The 22,344-nt window shown below is 34.6% G+C and overlaps 1 protein-coding gene across 2 annotated transcripts in view; it reads left to right on the top strand.

Annotated features, from left to right (window-relative positions):
- CBLB (Cbl proto-oncogene B) overlaps positions 1–22,344 on the top strand; it is a 214,259-nt gene that overhangs the window by 156,376 nt on the left and 35,539 nt on the right. For both annotated transcript variants that reach the window (XM_022594278.2, XM_089910515.1), the window contains exons 13-14: positions 7,161–7,255; positions 20,325–20,471. In XM_022594278.2, coding sequence (XP_022449986.1) covers positions 7,161–7,255; positions 20,325–20,471 — 242 coding nt within the window. The remainder of the gene's footprint in view (positions 1–7,160; positions 7,256–20,324; positions 20,472–22,344) is intronic.

Genomic DNA, 22,344 nt, shown 5'->3' with positions numbered 1-22,344 from the left:
AGGGGAGTAGACTATTCCTTCAAAATAATAGTTTGTAGTTGGTGAGTTAATCAAGAAACAAAGAAGTGTGAAGAATGACATGTACTAAATTCCTGTATGTGTGTACACACATGCGTGCACATGTGTGAAGGAAAACTCTGTATAAGATTTAATTATTAGTGATATTCTAGGGTAGCCAAGATAGCAAGAGTCAAAATTGTCTACTCAGGCATTCAAAACACAGGGGAAGAGTGGTGGTGGTTTGCCGTTAACTCTTTGTTAGTGCCTTGTTGGTACCTGCAGGCTTTCATCTATTATAAATATGAAGATCTGTAAAGGTTTTCTTCAAGGTCATGCAAAGGTGATGTAAATGGAAGAGAAAGCACTTATAAAAGCATTTTTATAATGTTCTCTGAAAATGGGGAGCTTATCTTCAAAAGTATGTTTCTACAACTTAGAATCTTGATCAGAAGGACCTGCCTTTTTTTTCCCAGTGATTTTTTCTTCCCTTTAGTCTCTATTACTTTTCATTCATACATGATCACACTTGCCTTAAGGAGAGTGTTCAGAAGAGCTCCGACATGAATGGTTATATCTTAGCAACATATTACAATTTATTTCCTGAATGGACTTAGAAATACTTAAAATATAATAACTATCTTGGGCAATTCACTGAAGACCTCTTGTTTCAGGGTTCTTCTTAGATAATATGTTATACAGTCTTAGCACTAAATAAACCTGCCCTTCTAAGCCCTAGAATACAGGCTATTAAGTTTTGTATGGATGGTGGTTGTTTTAAATTGGGGTTATAATTTCTTAGGTTATAGGTATGAAATTTTATTTTTATTATATTAACTATAAGTTATTAGTATTAGTAGTGATTTAAGTTATAAAGATTCCTTTACATGTTTTCTATGTGAACTTTCATGTCTTGATCATTGATACATGTTAATATCCCAGAGAACATTGAGTAAAGTACAAAATTTATGTCTTATTGAAAGCTGAATTTGTTTAGCTCTATCTAAATTAGGCTCATTAAAATTCATGAAGGTCTAATCTCATATGTTGTGTGTATTAGCATTGCAATGCTTATATTCTCAAAGTTAATTTCAAGTTACAACTAGATTAACATTTTTACCAAAATTAGACAGCTAATATTTCTCATTTCAGTATAGTTGTTTGACTTTTAAGGCAGATTATAAAGAAGGATTTATACATAATGTATTAAATGCTATAAAACAGACCATGTCTCCCCTTATTCTCCTCTTTTATTATCTTTTGAAGGAAAAATGGGTCCACTTCAGTAGACCACAAGGTATATCACAACTGACATAAAATAGAAAAAGCCCAATTCCTCTTCTTATTTCACTGTTGGGAGACTTAGAGGCTAGCTTCAACCGATGGAATACTGCGTCCATCTAGGATCCTGTAATTCTCAGTCTCTGCATGATCCTGGGTTGGAGTTTGTTTCTTTCTTTGTTTTTTGTGGTACATGGGCCTCTCACTGTTGTGGCCTTTCCCATTGTGGAGCACAGGCTCCGGACGCGCAGGCTCAGCGGCCATGGCTCACGGGCCTAGCCGCTCCGCGGCATGTGGGATCTTCCCGGACCGGGGCACAAACCCGTGTCCCCTGCATCGGCAGGTGGACTCTCAACCACTGCGCCACTAGGGAAGCCCTGGAGTTTGTTTCTTAACTTACGTCTCTGTAGTTCCTCAATCCAGATTGATTTAATTACATATTTGTAAGCACTTTCTACATACAAGACTCTCCTAGTGTTCAGGATAACCAGAATCCCAATGTTCTCTCCCCTTTCAAATTTAACAAAATGTTTTTATAGAAGAGGAACTGTTTAACTCCTTTAGGCAGAAGTAAAAATGATAAGGCAAACCTGATAGCTGCATTTTAACAAAACTAAAAATCTGATCAACATAGATCCACCAGGCTCTGGAATCAGACCTGAGTTTTACTTCTTGCTCTAGAGTTCCTGGCTTTGTGGATGCAAGCAACTTACTACATCTATGCCCCCAATTCCACTTATTTCCCTTACTTTATGAAATGAAATAATAATAGGACCTAGTTTCTAGGAGAATAGTTACCCTCCAAATATCTAAGCCCCCATACCCCTTGGTTATGGAGTAAAACCAAACTAGATGTGGAGTCTTAGTATAAGTTGTAACAGTTCATTTTCATTTAAAATAGTTGTCCTTATTTTTTTTTTAATTTAAAACCAAAATCATTATCTCTTTCTCCCCTTCCTTTCTGCTTTTATTTAGCATAGTGGCTAATGAATACTCAGCAAACACTCAATAACTGGGTTGCTGAGTTATTACAGTTAGGTTGATGACAGAGGGGAAAGAGTATATGCATGCTGGGGTTGGAGGTGGGCAGGGGTAGGGCAGGAAAGGCCTTGGAGGAAGAAGATGTCTATGGTACACTAGGAGCGTAGACAGCTTTTTTAAGGTATTTTTCCAGCACTCGCCTTCAGCCAAAGGTAAAATGTAACTTTCTTGTTTAAAGTAGGATTTTTTACTCTTTTAGAGAAGTAGTCATTTTCTATAGATAGATCACATATTCACAATAAGAGGGAAACAAGGGAGAAGGGTTGAAGAAGAAGGGGAAATGATTTTGATTTAAAAAGACTTGTATATTAATGAAAATGGTAAGTGTTACAATATATTCTCACCCTCCATACCTAGTGTGCAGTCTTTAAAAATTTTTTTTTAAAAATGTTATCATGCGAATAAAGGGTATAGGGATTTAGTTACTTGGAGGCTGATGTGTTATCTTCACATAACCCGTCAGTCTCTCCAAATGTAAGCAAATACATTTCTGTGTCAAAGAGTAACAACTATCGTTCAGACTTGTTTTCATTAAAGGAAATATCTCAAATTAAATATCATCAGCCCATTTTAAAGATAAGAAAACTTAGATGAGTACTAGAAGTTTAACATGAAGTGTACATATGTAACACCATAAGGGGAATTCATGAAACTAAACATTCTATAGAGTGAGGACTTGCTGCCCTTTGTTGTGTGTCCTATGTCAGTGTGCCAGTTCCCATCATCCATTAGAACCATTTGCCCTTTTTATTTGCATCTTTCCTAGATAAATGGTAAGGGAAGCAAGGATAAATTACATTCTGATTACTCTATTTGCTAACTGTAAAGAGCTCTAAGGAAAAAAAGCCCTCTAATTCATAATTAAAATGAAGTGTAAGAATTCTCTGTGACTTTAATTTACTCCCATTACTCTTCTCCCTCCCACCTAGCATAATCAAGTTAACTAAATTAATACTTTACTTTTTAACATGAACCTGAAAGCTAAGAGTTGTTAGGTTTATTTACCTTGTTTTATTTTATTGGTAAGAGATTTCTTTCCTATAGGACTGTTTCCATTCCCTCAAATTCTAGCCACATTATAAACCTGTTCCTTACTTAATACTTTGTTGGCTAGATATTTAGTTATTGTTGTTGGTTTGTTTGTTTTAATTATTTTATTGCACGAAAATGTTTTAAAATATCATTGGAGACTTGAAATGTATCTCCTTATATCTAGATACTAACACTGTGTCCAACTATCTTTATTTGTTCCTCTTAAAAGATTAAGAATGCTACTGTTTCCTATGTGACAAAAACGATCTCTGACTTATGTTACTTCAAGTGACATTATTCTAAAATGACCTTGTGTACAGTAACCTCTTGAAGATGTTGCTAGATAAATACATAGAATGATTCCTCTTTTTGAGATTGTGGCTTTTGCTATTTTGGTGGAGAGGCACATGTTTATAAGAATGAACTTAAACTTATCTGTGAATCTCAGGTGCTGTCTTTCAGAAAATAAGTCCTCTGTGTACACAGGTTTCATTTTTAATGTAATGTTTCTGAAGGATAAATTACAGTGATATTTTTGGTGTAGTGTATGTGTGCTCTTACATGTGTGGGATGGGGGAAGGGGGTTGTGTTTGGGGTTTTATAATTAAAAAGGTTTTTCTTAATTGTGCTAAGATTATCACAATTGTGTTTGTTTTCCCTACATCTCAAGGGTCCCAAATGCTTTAACATTAAATTTTAGACAATATCTGAATCATAGGAAGATATTTCAAACTTAAAAATTAGGATGAAATGTTATCTTGAGGCATGTGAAAAATATTAATACAGGGTAACCTAGAGTAACCTAGAGTTTATAATAAATTTTGTGATAACTCAGATTATACTTTTTCCACAGGTAGTATAAATTCCCCTTAATGTATTCTTATTCCTTCAGCCTCTTTCAGTTAAACGAGTAGGATGTTCAAGACACTGTGGCGAATACAAAATGAATCAAGCACAGTCTAGTGAGGATGAGACAGGTATATAATTAAGGGATGAGGCATAGGCGAAGCATCCAGAATATATAATGTGGGATGCCCTGGGGGGAGAAACATTCCAATTGAGATGCAGGGTAAAAGAAGGAATAAAGAAAGCTTCGTGCAAGACGGATCTGTAGACATTAGAAGATCAGTAGGTAGGGCTTCCTTAGTGGCGCAGAGGTTGAGAGTCTGCCTGCCGATGCAGGGGACACGGGTTCATGCCCCGGTCCGGGAAGATCCCACATGCCACGGAGCGGCTGGGCCCGTGAGCCATGGCCGCTGAGCCTGAGCGTCCGGAGCCTGTGCTCTGCAACGGGAGAGGCCACAACAGTGAGAGGCCCGCGTACCGGAAAAAAAAAAAAAGATCAGTAGGTGGTGGTGTTGTAGACATGACAGGAAGGAATAGCATGGAGGTGGGAAGGTAAGCACAGTGCAGGAAGTCAATTTTGGACAGACTCTAGGGCATACAGAGAGAGTAAGTACGGTAGGTAAAACTATGGCAATATAAACTGAAAGCAGTTACGGAGTGGAGTGTCTCATATTCTATACCAAGTTATCTTTAACTTGGTAGACAGAAAAGAGCTTTGAAAACTTTTTTGGTAGAGGAACGATAGGATCAGAATATTTAAGTTGGTAGCATGTCCAATGGAATTGTGGTAAATTTGCAACAGTGAACTAGGAAGGCAGAAGAAAAAGATGTTTCCTTAGTTGAGAGTTTAAGAAGGCCTGAATCCGTGAGATTTCAGTGTGAACTGCTTCAGTTGATACTATCAATCTACACATTTGAGGAACTACTGTTTTCTCCTATTTGCAAAAGGCTTTGCAGATTTCCAGAGGACGTAAAATATTTATTTTTGGCTCAAAAAGTTGTGACTTACTGCAGTCTCTAAAGTAGTTTTAGATAAAATGATTTTGTCTAATGAAACGGATGCAGGTGGGAACATGGAATTCAGAATGAAATAATCATAAATCTTGTCATCCAGTCGCTTTAGATGAACAGAAACATGAACGTCATTTTAGTACCTGCATTTTTAGGTCCTTTACAAACATGTATGTATGCACATATGTAGTATAATGTAAGTCAGTCAGCAGTCAATGTTCATTTGAGCCCTACTGTGTGTAAAGCATTGAAGGAATGTCCTATAAAATGAGGAAATCAGAGTCTTTGTCCTGAAAAAGATTCACGTAGAACTAATACAACAGAAATTGTTATTCCCATAGCTCCCTTTTATTTTATAATTGCTGAAATTTTACTAAGTATCAACAGTGCATTAGATACTTGCTCCTATTAAAACAAATAATTGCATATAAATCCATATTACATTTCCCAGAATGAATTTTAAATGTGTTTATGACAGAAACATCAAGGAGATTTGATTGCAGAAATCATACATTGTATCCATTCTGGCAACAATTGCACAGGACTCAAATTAAGGATGACTTTATATGCCCATTATACAATGAGCACTTGTGATTTGACACATGTATTTGTTGGTTAAAAGGGATTTTTTTATGTTAGAGGTTTTCATTGAACTGTACAATAATTAATATCTACTGAGACATTTCTTTTCTCTAGCAAAATTGAAAAAACTCTGCCTTGTTCTGTTATTTGGTCCATAGTCAGAAACCCTAAGAGATATTTTTGTCATAGTGTATCTCTAGTGTATTGAATCTCATGAGGAATCAAAGCTATAGCACAGGACTTGTTTTTAGAGTGATACTTTAATGCTATAAAATTTATATTTTGTTGCTTTAAATTGCAAACATTGATATATTTCAAATGGATTCTTTAAACATGTTCCTTTTCTTAAGTTGCTAGGGAAGGGTATGGCCTTTTCCATTTTGCACTCTAAAGCTTCAACACCATTTTAGAACTGAGGGGTGAAAAAAGAATGGGTAGGTCATTGATTGGGTTACCTAGAACTATTCAAGTTACATCACGTCCTTTTTGCCACAAATCAGCCTACACCTCTTAAATATGAACTAGTAAAGAGTTTGGGAAAAAGCTTCATGTTAAAACCCTAATGATTAAAGGTCTTAAAATATGTTTAATCTGTCTTTGCAAAGTTACTCTTTTTTTCTTTTAAGTTGCTTTCATTTCAAGTTGTTGGATTAGTTAAGAGCAGTTGTTAGACAGTTCCCATATGTAACTGAGCAATCTGGAAACCAGAATTTCTGAATTCTGAGTAAACACTGGCTCTCTATGGTACCTTATGAGCAAGGTAACAATTTTGGTTTGTGTTGTTCACACACCAAAAATTATATTTAAAATTGCTTGCACTCTGAAAGCCAGACCAGGTCTCTAGTTGCCAGTAGTGCTAAAGCTTCGGCCTTGAAAGAACAAAGGCGTTTCTGATTATACTCATGCATTGTTTTATCAAGAAGTTTAGAAATGTTCTGTTAACCCCAGAGAGATATAATTTAGAACACTTTTATTTGGGAGGAATTGAAATAAGAATTGCACGAGTGCTGCTTTTTTCTTTATTGAATCCTTACAGAGAATGCTAGCTTTTCAATAAAAACTGATCATGTTTGGGGACTTTTACTATTTACCTAGCTATCTATATGATTTATAGAAATTATAGCATCTCCTCTCAATATAAGAGAGTTGAATCAGGTTGTATTTTATTTTTTCACATAAAAAATGGTGCTACTTTCGGGTGGTGGTAAATAATCACGATGGTGCTCCTAAGTAAATTATATGATATTTCACTTGTTCAAATAAACTGAAATTATATATTCTCTTCAAAATTATAGATTGTCTAAGAACTGTTGCTGTTTTAAGGTCCTCCAGAAGTTAAATTCTAAACTAACCCTTTGATTTCCTTTCAGGTCTTTTCCAATGGTCACCTGGGAAGTGAAGAATATGATGTTCCTCCCCGGCTTTCTCCTCCCCCTCCAGCTGCCACCCTTCTCCCCAGCATCAAGTGAGTTTTACTGAATTTGGAGATCAACTGTCCATGCGTAAAGTTGTTATAAAGAGTGGTTTTGAGGTTCTTAGTACAGAAAGTACAGGGGTGAATATGCATCAATAAAAATGAACCAGCTGGATTTTTAAAGTACCAGAAATCGAGATCCTTTCTGATTCTTTGCTGATAACTACAGCATTTTTGAGACTTACCTACGCTCTGAGATTACACATAAAGCAACAGAGAAAAAGCTAAGTCTTCCCTGCATCCAATAAGAGGCTCAAGTAGCACAATGAGCTCTCCTTTCCAATTCATGTCTCTTCCTTAGAGGTATCACATTTATCCCACTACCCAGTTTGACATGATAAAATAATCTTTGGTTCCTCCAGTGTTCTCATTTCTCAAATCCATTCTGCCACTAAGTCCTGTTGATTGTTCTTTTAAAGTTTTTCATATTCAGCTAATCTTCCCCATTGCCCTAGTTCTGGCTTATAACGGGACAACTGAAAGAGCCTTCTACCTGATCATATGATATGATCTCAGAATGGAATATCAATGGATTTTAAAGCTAGAAAAATGAGTTAAACTAGGTGTCTCATTTGAAAAAATGGGGACACAAGAAGCGTATCAGACAGATAAGGGATAGTGTCTATCCAAATCAAACCTGGATAAAACCGTCTCCTGATGGCCATTTCCCTACTGTATATTAAATCAGGCTGCCTGTCTTTCCTCCAGTATATTTTATTCAGGTAGCTGATTTAATTTAAATTCTGCTTTCCCCAGATCACTTTCCTCCTCAAAGCCCAACATTGTTCTTTCTTTCCTTCTAAATTAATTCTGTGCTCTCCTGCTATATCAGTAAGATCCACAGAATTTTACCCAATTAAAATATCATTCAGGAATTCTAATGCTTGTCCTCTAATCTTGTCTTGATTTTTTTCCTGGTTTTATGAGTCTTTCATGCTGTTCTCTCCTGTGCACCAAGTTTTCAGAATCTTTATTCTGAAGACCCATGTCTTAGCCTCTATTTCTGTATGAAAACTTCTGTGACTTCAGTCATAATGATGGTAGTAAGACTGATTCTCATTCCTCCTCCTAGAGTTTATTTTCTACACATTTAATTATGTACTTTGCGCTACTGTTTTCTAATACTAAAGTGCCTCTCCACATTAAAAAGATTATAAGGTTTTAAGGGCAAAAACCTTTTCTCGTAATCTCTGCTTCTCCCTTAACACCTTACTGTTTGCTGTTTAATGAGTATACTGATAGTACTTGGTCTGTCTCTTGGTGGATTGACTTTATCATCTGCTAAGATCCTCATTTCTAACTGAAAGTCTTAGAGCATCTTCACTCCTTCCTCTGCTGGTCACTGGATGCAAAAGAACGATAAGCTAGATACCAGCTCCCAAGAAATTTACCATCTACTTTAAAATAAAGTTAACGTACATGAAATCACAAGAGAACATTATGCACTAAACTGTATGCATCTAACTTGTTAGTTTTTATATAAGCTTGGAGAATAGACTATTATAGACTTTGTAAGGCAAGGATGTCTTATAGAGAAGATGGAAATTTCCTGAGTCATGGAGGATGGGCACAATTGGGAAGGGGCGCATGAGAAAAAGCATGAGTATGAAATTTGACATCATTTAGGGTGCAGTGGGAAACTAAGCATTGGACCATTCTTTAGTGGCCACTTTTCTTGGAGCTGGCAGATATGTAGCAGACATAGAAGTTAGAAGCAAATATATATATTCTGTGTAGTAGGTTGTACATCAGTAATAACATATTGATATTGTAGCACCAAATGAACTCTGGATATTTGTATATGTGATGAAAACGTCTAAGCTCAATTACCTCTAATTCAGAAAACATCAGAAAACGAAGTACATGAAATCTTGCTAATTAGAGATTAAAATTTTACATTGTTTATTAAATTCATATTGGCAAGTGGGATAAAAGGCAGAGGTCACCATTTGCTTCATCTATATTTAGTATTAAGTGCTTGTTTTTCTATAAAGAACAACAAATTCATAGTAAAATGCCTTTTATTGATATTTTTCTAACACTTTAGTTTGTATGTGTACCTGGATATACTTTCACCCCATTTACTCTTGATTATTTTCCCTCAAACAATGCACTTGCTTTACTTAACCAGAGAAATACTTTAACAATGCATCCTTAACAGCAAATTAGTTTTCTATTTTGCATGCTGCAAATTAACCATAGTTAAAGTTACAAGTGCTGGCTTTTAATGGCATGTTTATCTCTCCATTTTGTTTTTTATTCTGACATATAGGTAGCAGTTGGTCATTGTAGAAAATATGGAAAATATATAAAAGAAAAAAATTAAATAAATATAAGCATTTACATACCCCAAATATCAATGACCAGAGTTTTTGTTTTGTTTTGTTTTTCTTGAATTTTTGAATTTTATTTTATTTTTTTATACAGCAGGTTCTTCTTAGTCATCCATTTTACACACATCAGTGTATACATGTCAATCCCAATCGCCCAATTCAGCACACCACCATCCCCACCCCTGCTGCGGCTTTCCCCTATTGGTGTCCATATGTTTGTTCTCTACATCTGTGTCTCTATTTCCACCCTTTCAAACCGGTTCATCTATACCATTTTTCTAGGTTCCACATATATGCGTTAATATACGATATTTGTTTTTCTCTTTCTGACTTACTTCACTCTGTATGACAGTCTCTAGATCCATCCACATCTCTACAAATGACCCAATTTCGTTCCTTTTTATGGCTGAGTAATATTCCATTGTATATATGTACAACATCATCTTTATCCATTCATCTGTCGATGGGCATTTAGGTTGCTTCCATGACCTGGCTATTGTAAATAGTGCTGCAGTGAACATTGGGGTGCATGTATCTTTTTGAATTATGGTTTTCTCTGGATATATGCCCAGTAGTGGGATTGCTGGGTCATATCATAATTCTATTTTTAGTTTTTTAAGGAACCTCCATAACAGTTCTCCATAGTGGCTGTATCAATTTACATTCCCACCAACAGTGCAAGAGGGTTCCCTTTTCTCCACACCCTCTCCAGCATTTGTTGTTTGTAGATTTTCTGATGATGCCCATTCTAACTGGGGTGAGGTGATACCTCATTGTAGTTTTGATTTGCAATTCTCTAATAATTAGTGACATTGAGCAGCTTTTCATGTGCTTCTAGGCCATCTGTATGTCTTCTTTGGAAAAATATCTATTTAGGTCTTCTGCCCATTTTTGGATTGGGTTGTCTGTTTTTTTAATATTGAGCTGCATGAGCTGTTTATATATTTTGCAGATTAATCCTTTGTCCGTTGATTTGTTTGCAAATATTTTCTCCCATTCTGAGGGTTGTCTTTTCATCTTGTTTATGGTTTCCTTTGCTGTGCAAAAGCTTTGAAGTTTCATTAGGTCCCACCTGTTTATTTTTGTGTTTATGTCCATTACATTAGGAGGTGGATCAAAAAAGATCTTGCTGTGCTTTATGTCAAAGAGTGTTCTTCCTATGTTTTCCTCCAAGAGTTTTATAGTGTCTGGTCTTACATTTAGGTCTCTAATCCATTTTGAGTTTATTTTTATGTATGGTGTTAGGGAGTGTTCTGATTCCATTCTTTTACATGTAGCTGTCCAGTTTTCCCCCAGAGCTTTAACATTCTGACTTGTTTTTCTTTTTAGCCTTTTTTTTTTTAACATGATTTAGATTACATTGTAGAGATAATTTCATGCTCTCCTTTGTCACTTAATATTTTAATAAGCATTTTTCTTAATCATTTATGCTGTACTACATTTATCATGGAACCAGCATGGAATTCTGAAGTGACCATTAAAATAAAATCAGACTTGGTCCCAGACGTGACTCTGGTATTAATATTTGTCTGTCTTTGAACAAGGTAACTTCTGTGGGCCTCACTCCATCTGATAAATGAAGGGATCTGTTTATCTTAAATGATCTCTAAAATCCTCTTGAGCTTCAACCTTTTAGGTTCCATGCAACGTTTTTTTAAGGGGTATTCATCTGTAGTATTAATTACATATGAATACTTGGCAACTTGAATGCTCATTTATAGTTGGTTGGTTGCATCCCATTTTTGAAGCCAGTATAACTTGGATTACTGCTCTGGGTTTTTTGTTTGTTTGTTTTCTTGTTTTGTCTACTTCAGCTTCATTAGAGTGTATAACCAGAGTACAATGAGAATAGATCTTCAGCTCTGGAGAGGCATAGAATACAGGTCTTAGCAAAATGTCACTCAGGGAAACAGGGATGTTGGATGTTCAAGTATATTGTTTCCGTGTCAGCATCTTAGTACATGTTTCAAAATTAGGCCAAAACAAAATAACAGATTGCTACCCAACATAGACTTTGATAGTTCTCACAAATGTTGAGAGCCCCAGTGTTGAATTCAGTAATGTCAAAGCTAATATTTACCTTTAAAGCTATACTGTGTTGTTATTAATATTTACTGAAGTATAATTGTTAAATTATTTGATGTTACTCTGATTCCCATTAAATTGATGGAAGAGGCTACTCTGTGATAGTGTTTTCTTTCTTGTAAAACAGTATGACTGCAATTATATGACTTTTATTGTGTAATTTATCTGGAGGCCTAGAAGAATATAGAATTTATTTTAAAAGCATATTCTGTCATAAAAGTAAGCTGAAACTGTACTAGTGCATATAGGTTTACTTATTTTTTTTCCCAAATGGTTTCTACTTAAGGTGATTGACACTTAGCTATAAATATAAATTCTTAAAAGCTTGAAGTATGGGTAATCATAATTTTTTTAGGGGAAGAATGAAAAAATCTATATGGATTATTTTTATTGTAGTGTCAATTTTTACTAAATTATATTTATCTTGAAATAATTTGATTTTTCAAAATTAAATGAAACCTGAAACAGTTAAAAATACTTATTTTACTTAACACAAGATGTTGGCCAATAAGCAAAGGAATTACTGTAATAATGGAATAATTACTTCAGGTAAGATAATGTTCTGGAATGCTGAGGAATGTCATTTTTTAGAAGAATATTTTTCTTGTTCCTTGTCTTTTAGAAATGGACCTTTTGTACTTTTGACATATTAATCTTAAACTTTCAAATACATGTGAATCAATATTATTTAATATTTTTGTAAAAAGGGTGTTTTGTTGTTGGAGGTGGTGGTGTTGATCGTTGTCATAGATTTTTTCTAAACGGATAAGGTGCTAATAGTTTAAGCTCAGTGAATAGAGTATCCAGGTTTTGCCTAACTATCCTGTTTTCATTCAGTTGCGTACTGACTGGAGAGTCAGAGTGAACAAGATAAAATCCCATCCTCATTGGAATTTGTGCTCTAGTTAAGGAGAACAGCAAGTAAACAAATAAGCATAGTATATTGTCAGGTAGTGGTAAGTGCTAGAAGGAAAAATAAAGCAGGGAAAGGAATAAACAGTGATAGGGAGGTTTATACTTCAGATGAGGTCATTAGGAAAGGTAATATTGAACAGAAACCTGAAAGAAGGGAGCAAGCCATGAGACTGCCTTGGTGAAGAGCATGAAAGCTAGACAGTGAGGCAAGTGAATCCCGTTGGCTTATCTGAAGAACAGCAAGAGGGACAGTAGGGCTGGGGTTGAATAAGGTATATAGGAGCTAAATCATATATTGCCTTTAAGGCCATGATAAGAACTTTGGTTTGGTTAGTTTTAGGAGCCATCGAAGGTTTTGATCAACATGATGACATGATGCTGGTTTGTGTTTTTAAAGAGGGTCACTGGCTGCTACATGAATTGTCTTTAGGACAGCTGAAGTGAGACCGATGGAGAGTGTAGTCGTCTAATGTGGTGAACCAATAAGAGATGGTCAGGGCTTTGGGGTGATGGTGATGGAGTTACACAGTCCACTTTGGGTTGTATTTTGATCCAACAGTACCTGTTAATAAATCAGATGTCTGTGAGGTACAATAAATAGGGATGGTTTATTTTTATATAGGTTTTTCTTAACGAAACTGGGTGAATGGGTTGGTGCCATTTACCAGAGGGAGGGAAATTGGAGAAGGGCAGGTGTGGGAAGGGGGCAGGGGTGGTAAAATTAAGACTTAAGGATCTGTTGAGTTTCGGTGCCGATTATACACACATCCGAATAGTGATGTTGAGGGGACAATTGGACATACCATCTAAGCTTTCACCTTTATATCACATTCAAGTAAATACTTTAGTAGGTACTATCTAAAGCTGATAAAATGATTTCTACATGACCAGTGCCCAAATTTAATTAGACTTGTTATACTCTTAGACATATAAATGTAATCCTAGAAGTTTTTTTCTAATATAGGAACTTATATATGAAAATATCACCTTAAAAAACTATATCGTTTACCCCTGAAATGTTGATATTGTAGAAAACATATTTAGAACATTTCTGTGTGGTAAAAGTTATAATAAATGCTATCTATTATTATGATAATCTAAAACAAACTAGAAATGTGGATTTGGGAATGCAGCCTCAACTACTGCCACCTTCCAGTGAGTGATCTAAGAGGTCCACACCGCCAAACAGCATCAGCATCTGTGCCCGCGTGTATGTGAGAGTGGTTGTTTTTAAATAAATAGTGGCCAAAATGGTCTGTAGATAGAAAAGTGCAAAAGACAAAACTAGACCAGTTTGACTGAAATGGTGGTCAAATTCATGGGAGAAGGGAAGTTTTGTTTTGTTTTGCCTTGTTGTTGACTGGGGAGTGAAAAACAGAAAGAAGAGATAAAAGCAGTATGCCACAGGAGCTATTAAAGCAAACATCATATTGTAATTTTTAAAAACTTAAGAGAAAGAAGCTTGATGGAAATTTTTCATCTTATATACTGTGCATACCGGGCTTCATTGTTTATGCTTAATGGCAAAAGAGCAGGGCAACATGTTCTGTTATTGTTCACCTGAGGGTTTGTATAGACAATACACACTTCAGTTTTACATTAATCCTGTTTATGTTCAGTGATAAGAAATTAATTTCATTGATTTAAAGAAAATATGGTAGAGAACTTTAAATGGAAGATCAAGCTGTAATTAAGAACTACTCTTTTCTTAACCCTAGTGAATGAACAGTGATGCTCTTTTGTTAATTTTTGAACCAGCTTTCATTCAAATACCTTAAACTATTTTCAAGATTTGTCAAGATGTTGCACTAGTTTTACTTGCTTTACCTTGGGTAGATAGAAAGGTGAACTAATATTGAAGATGGCAGTCCTTTGTAAGTTACAATTGACAAGATGTGTATGGGATAGTGTGGGATGGGTCCATCTTTTCAATTTATTCATTATGTCACTATGGCATTCTTCTCTCATTGTGTATCATGTAGAAATGTTTGTGCATTTGGTTTTGACCTATTGATGTGACTCAGTATTTGAAACTCAGACTTTATTTTTTCTGCATATTCTTATTGATTTATAAATTTTGTTCAAATCTCCCGTGAAGCAGCTTGACCATCCTAACGTAGGTTTTCTAATGTCTTGTGGTAAATCCCTAGAACCTGCTTGTTGACACACTGATGACAAGAATTGAGGGCTGCAAGCATATCATTTTAAACTAGTCTCAACAGAAAGAGAAATAGTGTGTGGAAAGGGTACAAAATAAATACTATGGGTATTATTTTTCTCCTTTTTATTTTAGTATTATAATTTCTAAATTCAGATAGAATCCCTCTCTCATCATTTGTGGGAAAATGGCATTTGGCGGGTGGCTATAATCTGGGTGCAGGAATGCAACTAATTCCACTAACCTTTCATTTTCTCTGACTAAAATCTAAGATGAATACTGATATTAACACTAATCCCAGTAGTCTGACAAATCTGTTACTTGTAATTTACCGTACAACTGATTTATGATCACAAATAATTAGGTAGCCTTACACAGAACTGTGAGCCATTGGATTCTATTTAAATATGCAATCTAAATTATATTCCTTATACTGTCTCTTTTTTGTCCCATAGAGGCATAATTTGCTATATATTCTCCACTTCTCCATGAACATACTGATCTGTTCATAGAAAATGCATAGGGTTAGAATGAGATTCTATTTTCACATTGAGAGCATCTTGACGTATTCCACCATATTCAAGCATTCCTTGTTTCTGTCCACATTTCTCTGTAGGCTCAAATAGAATTAGATAAGTTATTTGAAGGCCACTAGGGATATTAAGCATATTTGTTTGTGAAAGATGCTAATCTGCAGTATCTTAAATGAGTTAAAATGAATTTTCAACCTTAAAATGAAAATTTTCCAGCTGTTAAATTAAAGCATAATTTTCATACAGTAAAATTCACCCTGCTTTATTAATGTACAGTTTTGTGAGTTTTGGTAAACGCACAGTCATGTATTCACTACCACTGTCAAGATAGAAAACAGTTCCTTTACTCCAAAAACACCCCCCAGGCCTGTGTCAACTTCTCCCGTTACCCTAAACCCTTGGAAATTATCAGTCTGATTTGTGTTATATAATTTTGCTTTTTCCCAAAGGTCATATAAATAGAATCATATAGTATAGAGCCTTTTGAGTTTGGGTTCTTTCTATTAGCACAATGAATTTGAGATTCATCCAAGTTGTCGAGAGTATCAATAGTTTGTTCCTTTTTTATTGCTCAGAGTATGTATTCCATTGTAAAACACACTATGGTTTGTTTATCCATCCCTCTACTAAGGGACATTTGGGTTGTGTCCAGTTATTGGCGATTATAAGTACTGCCACATTTAATATCACCGTGAAGTCTTTAATGTTCAACATGTATTGGAAAATTAGATTCTCAAAAAAAAAAAGTTTCCTCAACATCTATCTTTTTGATTTCTAAAGCAGTCCCCTAAAAGTGTTAGAAATGAATATTGCCCTTGAATAAGTTAACTTAAAAATTAACTTCAAATTTATTTCTCCAGCTTAAAAACAAGTCAGTGAAAACTATACTTAAAGTATAAACTATACTTAAACTATAAGTGAAAACTTAAAATTAAAGCTTATATTCAGCCTAATAATATACCACACTGATTCTTCTGGATGTCATGAAAGAATCCTCAAAATTAGTATGTATATTTATAAAACCCACTCTTGAGATGCTGGGGAAATGGCTTACAGGTGGCACACGGGCAATCCTCATTTCAAATACAGCTAGATTTTGTGTTACCACTTCTCTGGGCTACGATTTCTCGAAGTTGGGTGTTTTGCCTGTTAGGATAGTTAGTACAAGAAATATGGACTAATGTATATGGCAGGCTCTGAAGATTCGGTTTTAATAAAAGATATTTTTCAAAGCCTTGCTTTCAGAGATTATTAAATAAGATTTTACACGTAGAAGGCAAGCAACATAATATATTTTAAATATTTTTCTACATTATGAAAGTATCCTAAAAATGATTTTCTTTCCTGTATCAGTTTGGTCATGTATTTCTCTAATAGCCTCTTGTTCTTTTTGTCTAAAAGCTGTGAGTGCTTCGTGGGACACACACCATGCCAGGCCTTGGTTGACTCAGGGTCTGCCCTTAAGCATTTTGCAATTAGACAGAAATAGAAGAAAGACATAGATGAATATATAGAAAACACAATGTCAATGTATGAACACTTACCAAATACATATAAAAGATTAAAGTTCAAAGAAAATTACTGTTTTGTGGGATGTCACAGGAGGTTCATCTATAGACAGTAAAGATGGATATTTCTACTTTGCTTTATTTCTGGAAAAGTTGAACTAATCAAGGTATCAGGAATTGCTCAAATGAAGGAAAGAAAAGTACTTGGTAAGGGTAATGTTTGAGGTATGTTATGTAGGAAAAGCCAGTGGGATATGCAGAAGGTCACCCCTCTGATCATATGCCTCTCACACCAGGAATGTAGAAGGCTGTAGAGGATTGTATCTGTGAGCCTTCATCTTCAAAATGCAAAAATCACTAATTAAGAAGAGCATTAGAAAATATATTCTTGGTTTGTTTCAAGTGTGCACATGCAGATAGTGGATGTATTCTTCATTAAAGTTTAAATAACACACATTGAATTTAACAAGGGGCGAAGGCTGTGGGGAGGATGGCTGTGTATCTTTTAAGACTATGTGTGCTTGTGCATTACCAGTGTATTAATTCAGGAATGACAGCCGCAGTGCAGAACACTCTGTGAATGTCTGATGATAATATAAAGGGAATGTAGTACTGGTGCTGGTGTAAATGGTGGGATGGTTTACTTGGCAGTTTTAACGTGGAACCAGCCAAATAAAATTGATCTATTTTATTCCTCTGGTATCCTAAAAATTTCCTATGAGCTAAATCAATGACTGAACATTTTCCTATGTCCCGTGAGATATTTTCTCCACTACCAAAAGTAAACATACATGATTGCTAATGAAAATTCTTTATTTTTACCACTTATCTAGTTGCAAGTAAAACTGAACCTACTTTTTGAATGAGTTTGTGAAGGGAAAAAAAAAATCCCGCATGTAATTACAAATAATGTAATTATTTACATAAATTGAGTTTTCCCTTTTGGTATTTTATATACAAATTCTTCATCTATTTGTACCTTCCTCATTTATTATTTTTTTATTAAGACTTTTTTTTTTAGAGCCATTTTAGATTCATAGCAATATTGAGGAGAAGGTACAGATATTTCCCATATACCCTTGGCTCCCACACATGCCTAGCTTTCCTCATTTTCACCATCCTCCACTATAGTGGTACATTTGTTAAAATGAGGAACCTACATTTATACATAACCACCCAAAGTTCATAGTTTACATTCCCTTTTTTACATGATAGAAATTGCTTTTATTTTTCCCTTCAGAATTGAATAAGATCAATTTTGTATAAAAATTTATATAATACTGAATAAAGTGCACTGGAATGATATTCTTATAAATTGGCTTATTTTTAACTAGAATATTATACTAATATAAAAAGTTTGCTTTAAAATATAAGATAAAATATGACTCTTTAGAACTTTATTAAAATGGTGATAAGATATCTAGGCATTTTTTTTTCAGATTTAGATACGCAACAAATGCCACTCGAAGCCTTTCTTCACTTCTAGTATAATTCACTAAAATCCATTTAAGCTAATTACCTGCGACTAGTAAGTTTTAGCAGTAAGCCCCTATAATTCCATTAAATATTAGATAAGCTTTGCTTTTCATTTTCTTCAGGATACTCCATCTGTTGATTTGCAGCAAAGCTAAAGAGTAGGGGGAAGCTACCCTGATTAAATTCTTTTATCATTGAAGATAAAATATAGAATCAGCCAGAACAAATGTGGTTTCACAAATCACCCATTCTTGTGTCATAGTGCAGTGCTTCTTTGAAAACTCTTAAATCTTTGGAACTAAGCTGCAACAGGCAGATAGAACATTCCTGACATTGATGTGGTTGTTGAATATTTGGTCAGTAAGTCTTTTTCTTTTATACAGTATATGCTTAAATTGCAAAGGAAAAAAAATTCCTTGTACATGACAATATAGTAGGACATAGAAAGGATGTGTATTTTTCTCATTTCTTTTGCTAACAGAACCCACTTTGGCCCTTGAGTCAGCTAAATTTATATCCATGTTTATAAGAATTTATGAAAAGGTGATGTTTGAAATCCCTGCTGTAATTCCCATCAAATCACCATTTTGCAGTCCGTGTACTCACTGGCCTTCATTTGGGATGTACATCTTCCAAGGTTACACCATGGTAGGTGTAACCCTTAAGTTATTAATAAGGTTGTTAGCTTGTGCTCTGGGTGGTGACAGTGGACTTCCTGTCACTGTATCATTGTGCTTTCATTTCACCATAAACTGTCATTTGAATTCCAAGGTCGCTCAAACAAACAAGAATTCAAAAATCGGTATTGAAAAAGTCTTCAAAGACAGATAAAAACACACTTGAAAAATCTTAGGAGAGATTTTTTCTTTCATCTCTGAACTTCCTAGAGACTCAGATATATAGTTGAAATTTGAAAACTTTTAGGTTTTTCAAAATGTCTTCTTGCAGTGGGCACAGAGAAAAACCCTTAAAGTTCTTTTCATTCGAACTAGTTAGGAGAAATAAAAATGAAAAAGTTTTTTCAGCCTTGATGGTTCATATACCAAAGGCCTCTTGCTCCCTCTACAGAAGGTGCTTCAAAATTGCAGTCACAAATATTAAAAAAAAAAAAAAAATTTAACGAAACAGATTTGTCTTGAGGTTCATGATTTAAAAATAGGTTTGGATCCATATGTACCTCCAGTGTCCTGCAAACAGGTTGGTTGTCCTAAAGTTGGTCAGGGTAGGTTTGTGTGTTTCTACTTTGGTGTTTCTCACTGGCATCAGCTTAGGATAAACTCCATTAGCAACAACTGTTTAAAAAAAAGTACGTTTTTGTCGTTTTGTTATTAATTGGCTTTGTTTACTCAATGGATGAGTAAAATGCTTGGGAATTTCTTTTGATATTAGGTAATTGTTTTACATATTTGCATTCTTTTTTACTTAGCCAGGGAATTTAAGCCATAAAAATAATGGCCTCTACCTTAAAGACTTATAAAGTTCTCTTATTATCTACTTCTGATTGTTCCAGTCATTTTTAGATCTTTGTTAATTTTTGTCCCAACACCAACTATCTGAATTGTAACTTCACGGGAGAAAGAATTGTTTCACTTAACTGGATTTTTTCAACTATAAGTTATATTCATAAGAGACAGTTGAACTTTCTATAAATACTTCATTAATATATAAAATAATCTTGCATATGTATCATCTTAATTTACCAATTTAAGTTAAATAGGAACAAAATGTTAATATTTTAATAGCTTTGGTGTAAATAATTTTATGCATTCACTTACAACTCCAGGACCTTTTTATTTTATTTGACAGGTTACTAGCTTCTCTTATTGTGCCATTTTAAAATTATAAGTATGAAAACTCCTATTTCATCAAGAGTTTTAAAAGTCCTTTTAATTTGTATTTAGTATAAGAACAGCCCTTCTGATGTTACCCTGTAATTGAAAAATGAACACAAGTGACAAAGTAGTTTCTTTGATTTGAATATGTCACATCAGACTTGCCTGTCCTGAATTATTATGCTAAAACTAGACTGGATTTTTTTTTTCCCTCTGGTAGGTGTACTGGTCCATTAGCAAATTCCCTTTCAGAGAAAACAAGAGACCCAGTAGAGGAAGATGACGATGAATACAAGATTCCTTCATCCCATCCTGTTTCCCTGAATTCACAACCATCTCATTGTCATAATGTAAAACCTCCTCCTAGGTAAGAATATGGGCCATTTATCATCACCTCACGTCTGCAGAAAGCATTATCATTTATGGCATTTGTTTTTAAACAACTGAATCACATCTGTTTAATAAAAACCCTTGACTTCTTGCTCAAAGCCTCCTCTACCTATAATACTATTTTTCTCCATGGCCTTTCAGAGAAAATGAAAAGATGTAGATTTCTATTAACTAGGAAGTCCTTTGACTAAATTAGTTGACTGGTAAGTCTAATGGAATAATTTGTTGCCCCTCTCCCCAAAAAACAAATTGTACTGTAGTAAAACTTTGCTGTAGGTTACATATAGTGGTGATTAATTCATGAATTTTCAATAAGCTATTTTCAATGCATTTTATCAGTTCTAAGCACATATCTCATGAAGAAAAATTAGTGCTTAGAAAATAAGGTATTATACCAACCTTCCTTAGAATTGTTCTTCATGAAGTAAGGACTAGTATAATCTATATTGATTTTCAGATCTCGAAGAATTGAAAAAAATTATTTCCCTTAGCTATTTTTATCAGGTACTATTTTACTTTTCCTTGGATCAAACAAGAATGTGAGGAATTGTGTTCTGTTTTCTTCTTGTCAGTTGTTTATTCTCACTGTTATGGAGACATCCTTGGTCTTTGAAGTAGCAGCCCCATGGAGGTATAGGAGTTATTGAAAATGGGTGGTGTGTATTGAAACATTAGTTTGTCTTTAAGTAGAAGGACAATTGTGTGTTTATATAATTGAATTAGTAAATCATAATCTAATATTATTTTTGTTTTTTTAAATCTAATTGACATATATGAAGTACTCAGTAAGTCAAATCTCAGTTTCAGACTTATTTTCTGAGCTCCAGTTTTCTTTGTCTAATTACATCCCTGGAGCTCTGCTTGGCACATACAGAAGAGGGCTCAGCTACTGCTGGTGGCCCAGCCTTCTTGCCTTTCAGTATCTCTTTACTGACTGAGGAATAGGAGAGCTGTTTAACACTTCAGTCATCTATGTCATCTTTACTTAGTGTGCCATTTCCTTTTGAGGTCAAGTCAATCAACAGAAAGCATTTTATGAGTGGAGTGTTCCTTTCTTTTCAGATGAAAAGTCTAAAAAATGTTTTAATGCCTTTCTTCAAGTATTGTATTGCAGTACTTGGAAAAGAGAAGCAAAACTCCATTTAAACCAGAGATCTGCCTTAGTGAGTTACAAGGTTAGAATTATCAACACTATGCAGAATTATTAACCATGGTTATTAACACTTTGCTGTCCAGGGCTTCATATTTCAAAGCAAGAACCAAACCTTTCTTTGCTGATTTCTGGTCTTTAGGACATTTGTTGGTAACATTGAGAAGACAGAGAAATAACTGAGAGATAATAATTTGTTATGTTAGAAGAACCAAATGTCTACTATTGTTATTAGAGAAAAAAGTTATTCCTTTACATCAAGTATAAATTTTTACAATTTTCAGTTCCCTTGGCTCTTACAAATGTGTAGTAATTTTAAAAAACTGAAATAAGATGAGCTTTTTTGGTCTCCTTGGGACCTCATTTTTTTTCACCACTGGATAAGTGAGTGGTATAATTTTAATACTTTAAATTTTAATTGTTGCATCATACTGGATGAGATTTTTGGTGGCAGGCCTCCCAAATCCTGAAAATAAATTTGATTTATGACCACCATTACCATCTTTCTACAGTTACAGAGAAGTAGGGTAAATGTTGATAATCCCTAATCTTAATTGGAGTGAATTTTCTGTCTAATTTGTTCTTGAAAGTCAATGGGTGAAGTATCTTCTTATATCCTCTACAAAGCACTCTTTAAACTTAGACACATCCTTTCCTCCTATGTTTTTCCTCTCTTTGGAACATCAGGAGAACTAAATTG

The sequence above is a fragment of the Delphinapterus leucas genome, chromosome 4, assembly GCF_059928025.1.
Source record: "Delphinapterus leucas isolate spDelLeu-1000000601 "Yukka" chromosome 4, BTC_Dleu_Yukka2, whole genome shotgun sequence".
Taxonomy (NCBI): Eukaryota; Metazoa; Chordata; class Mammalia; order Artiodactyla; family Monodontidae; genus Delphinapterus; species Delphinapterus leucas.
The sequence above is the reverse complement of the archived record's forward strand: the minus strand, read 5'-3'. Positions and strand labels throughout refer to the sequence as shown.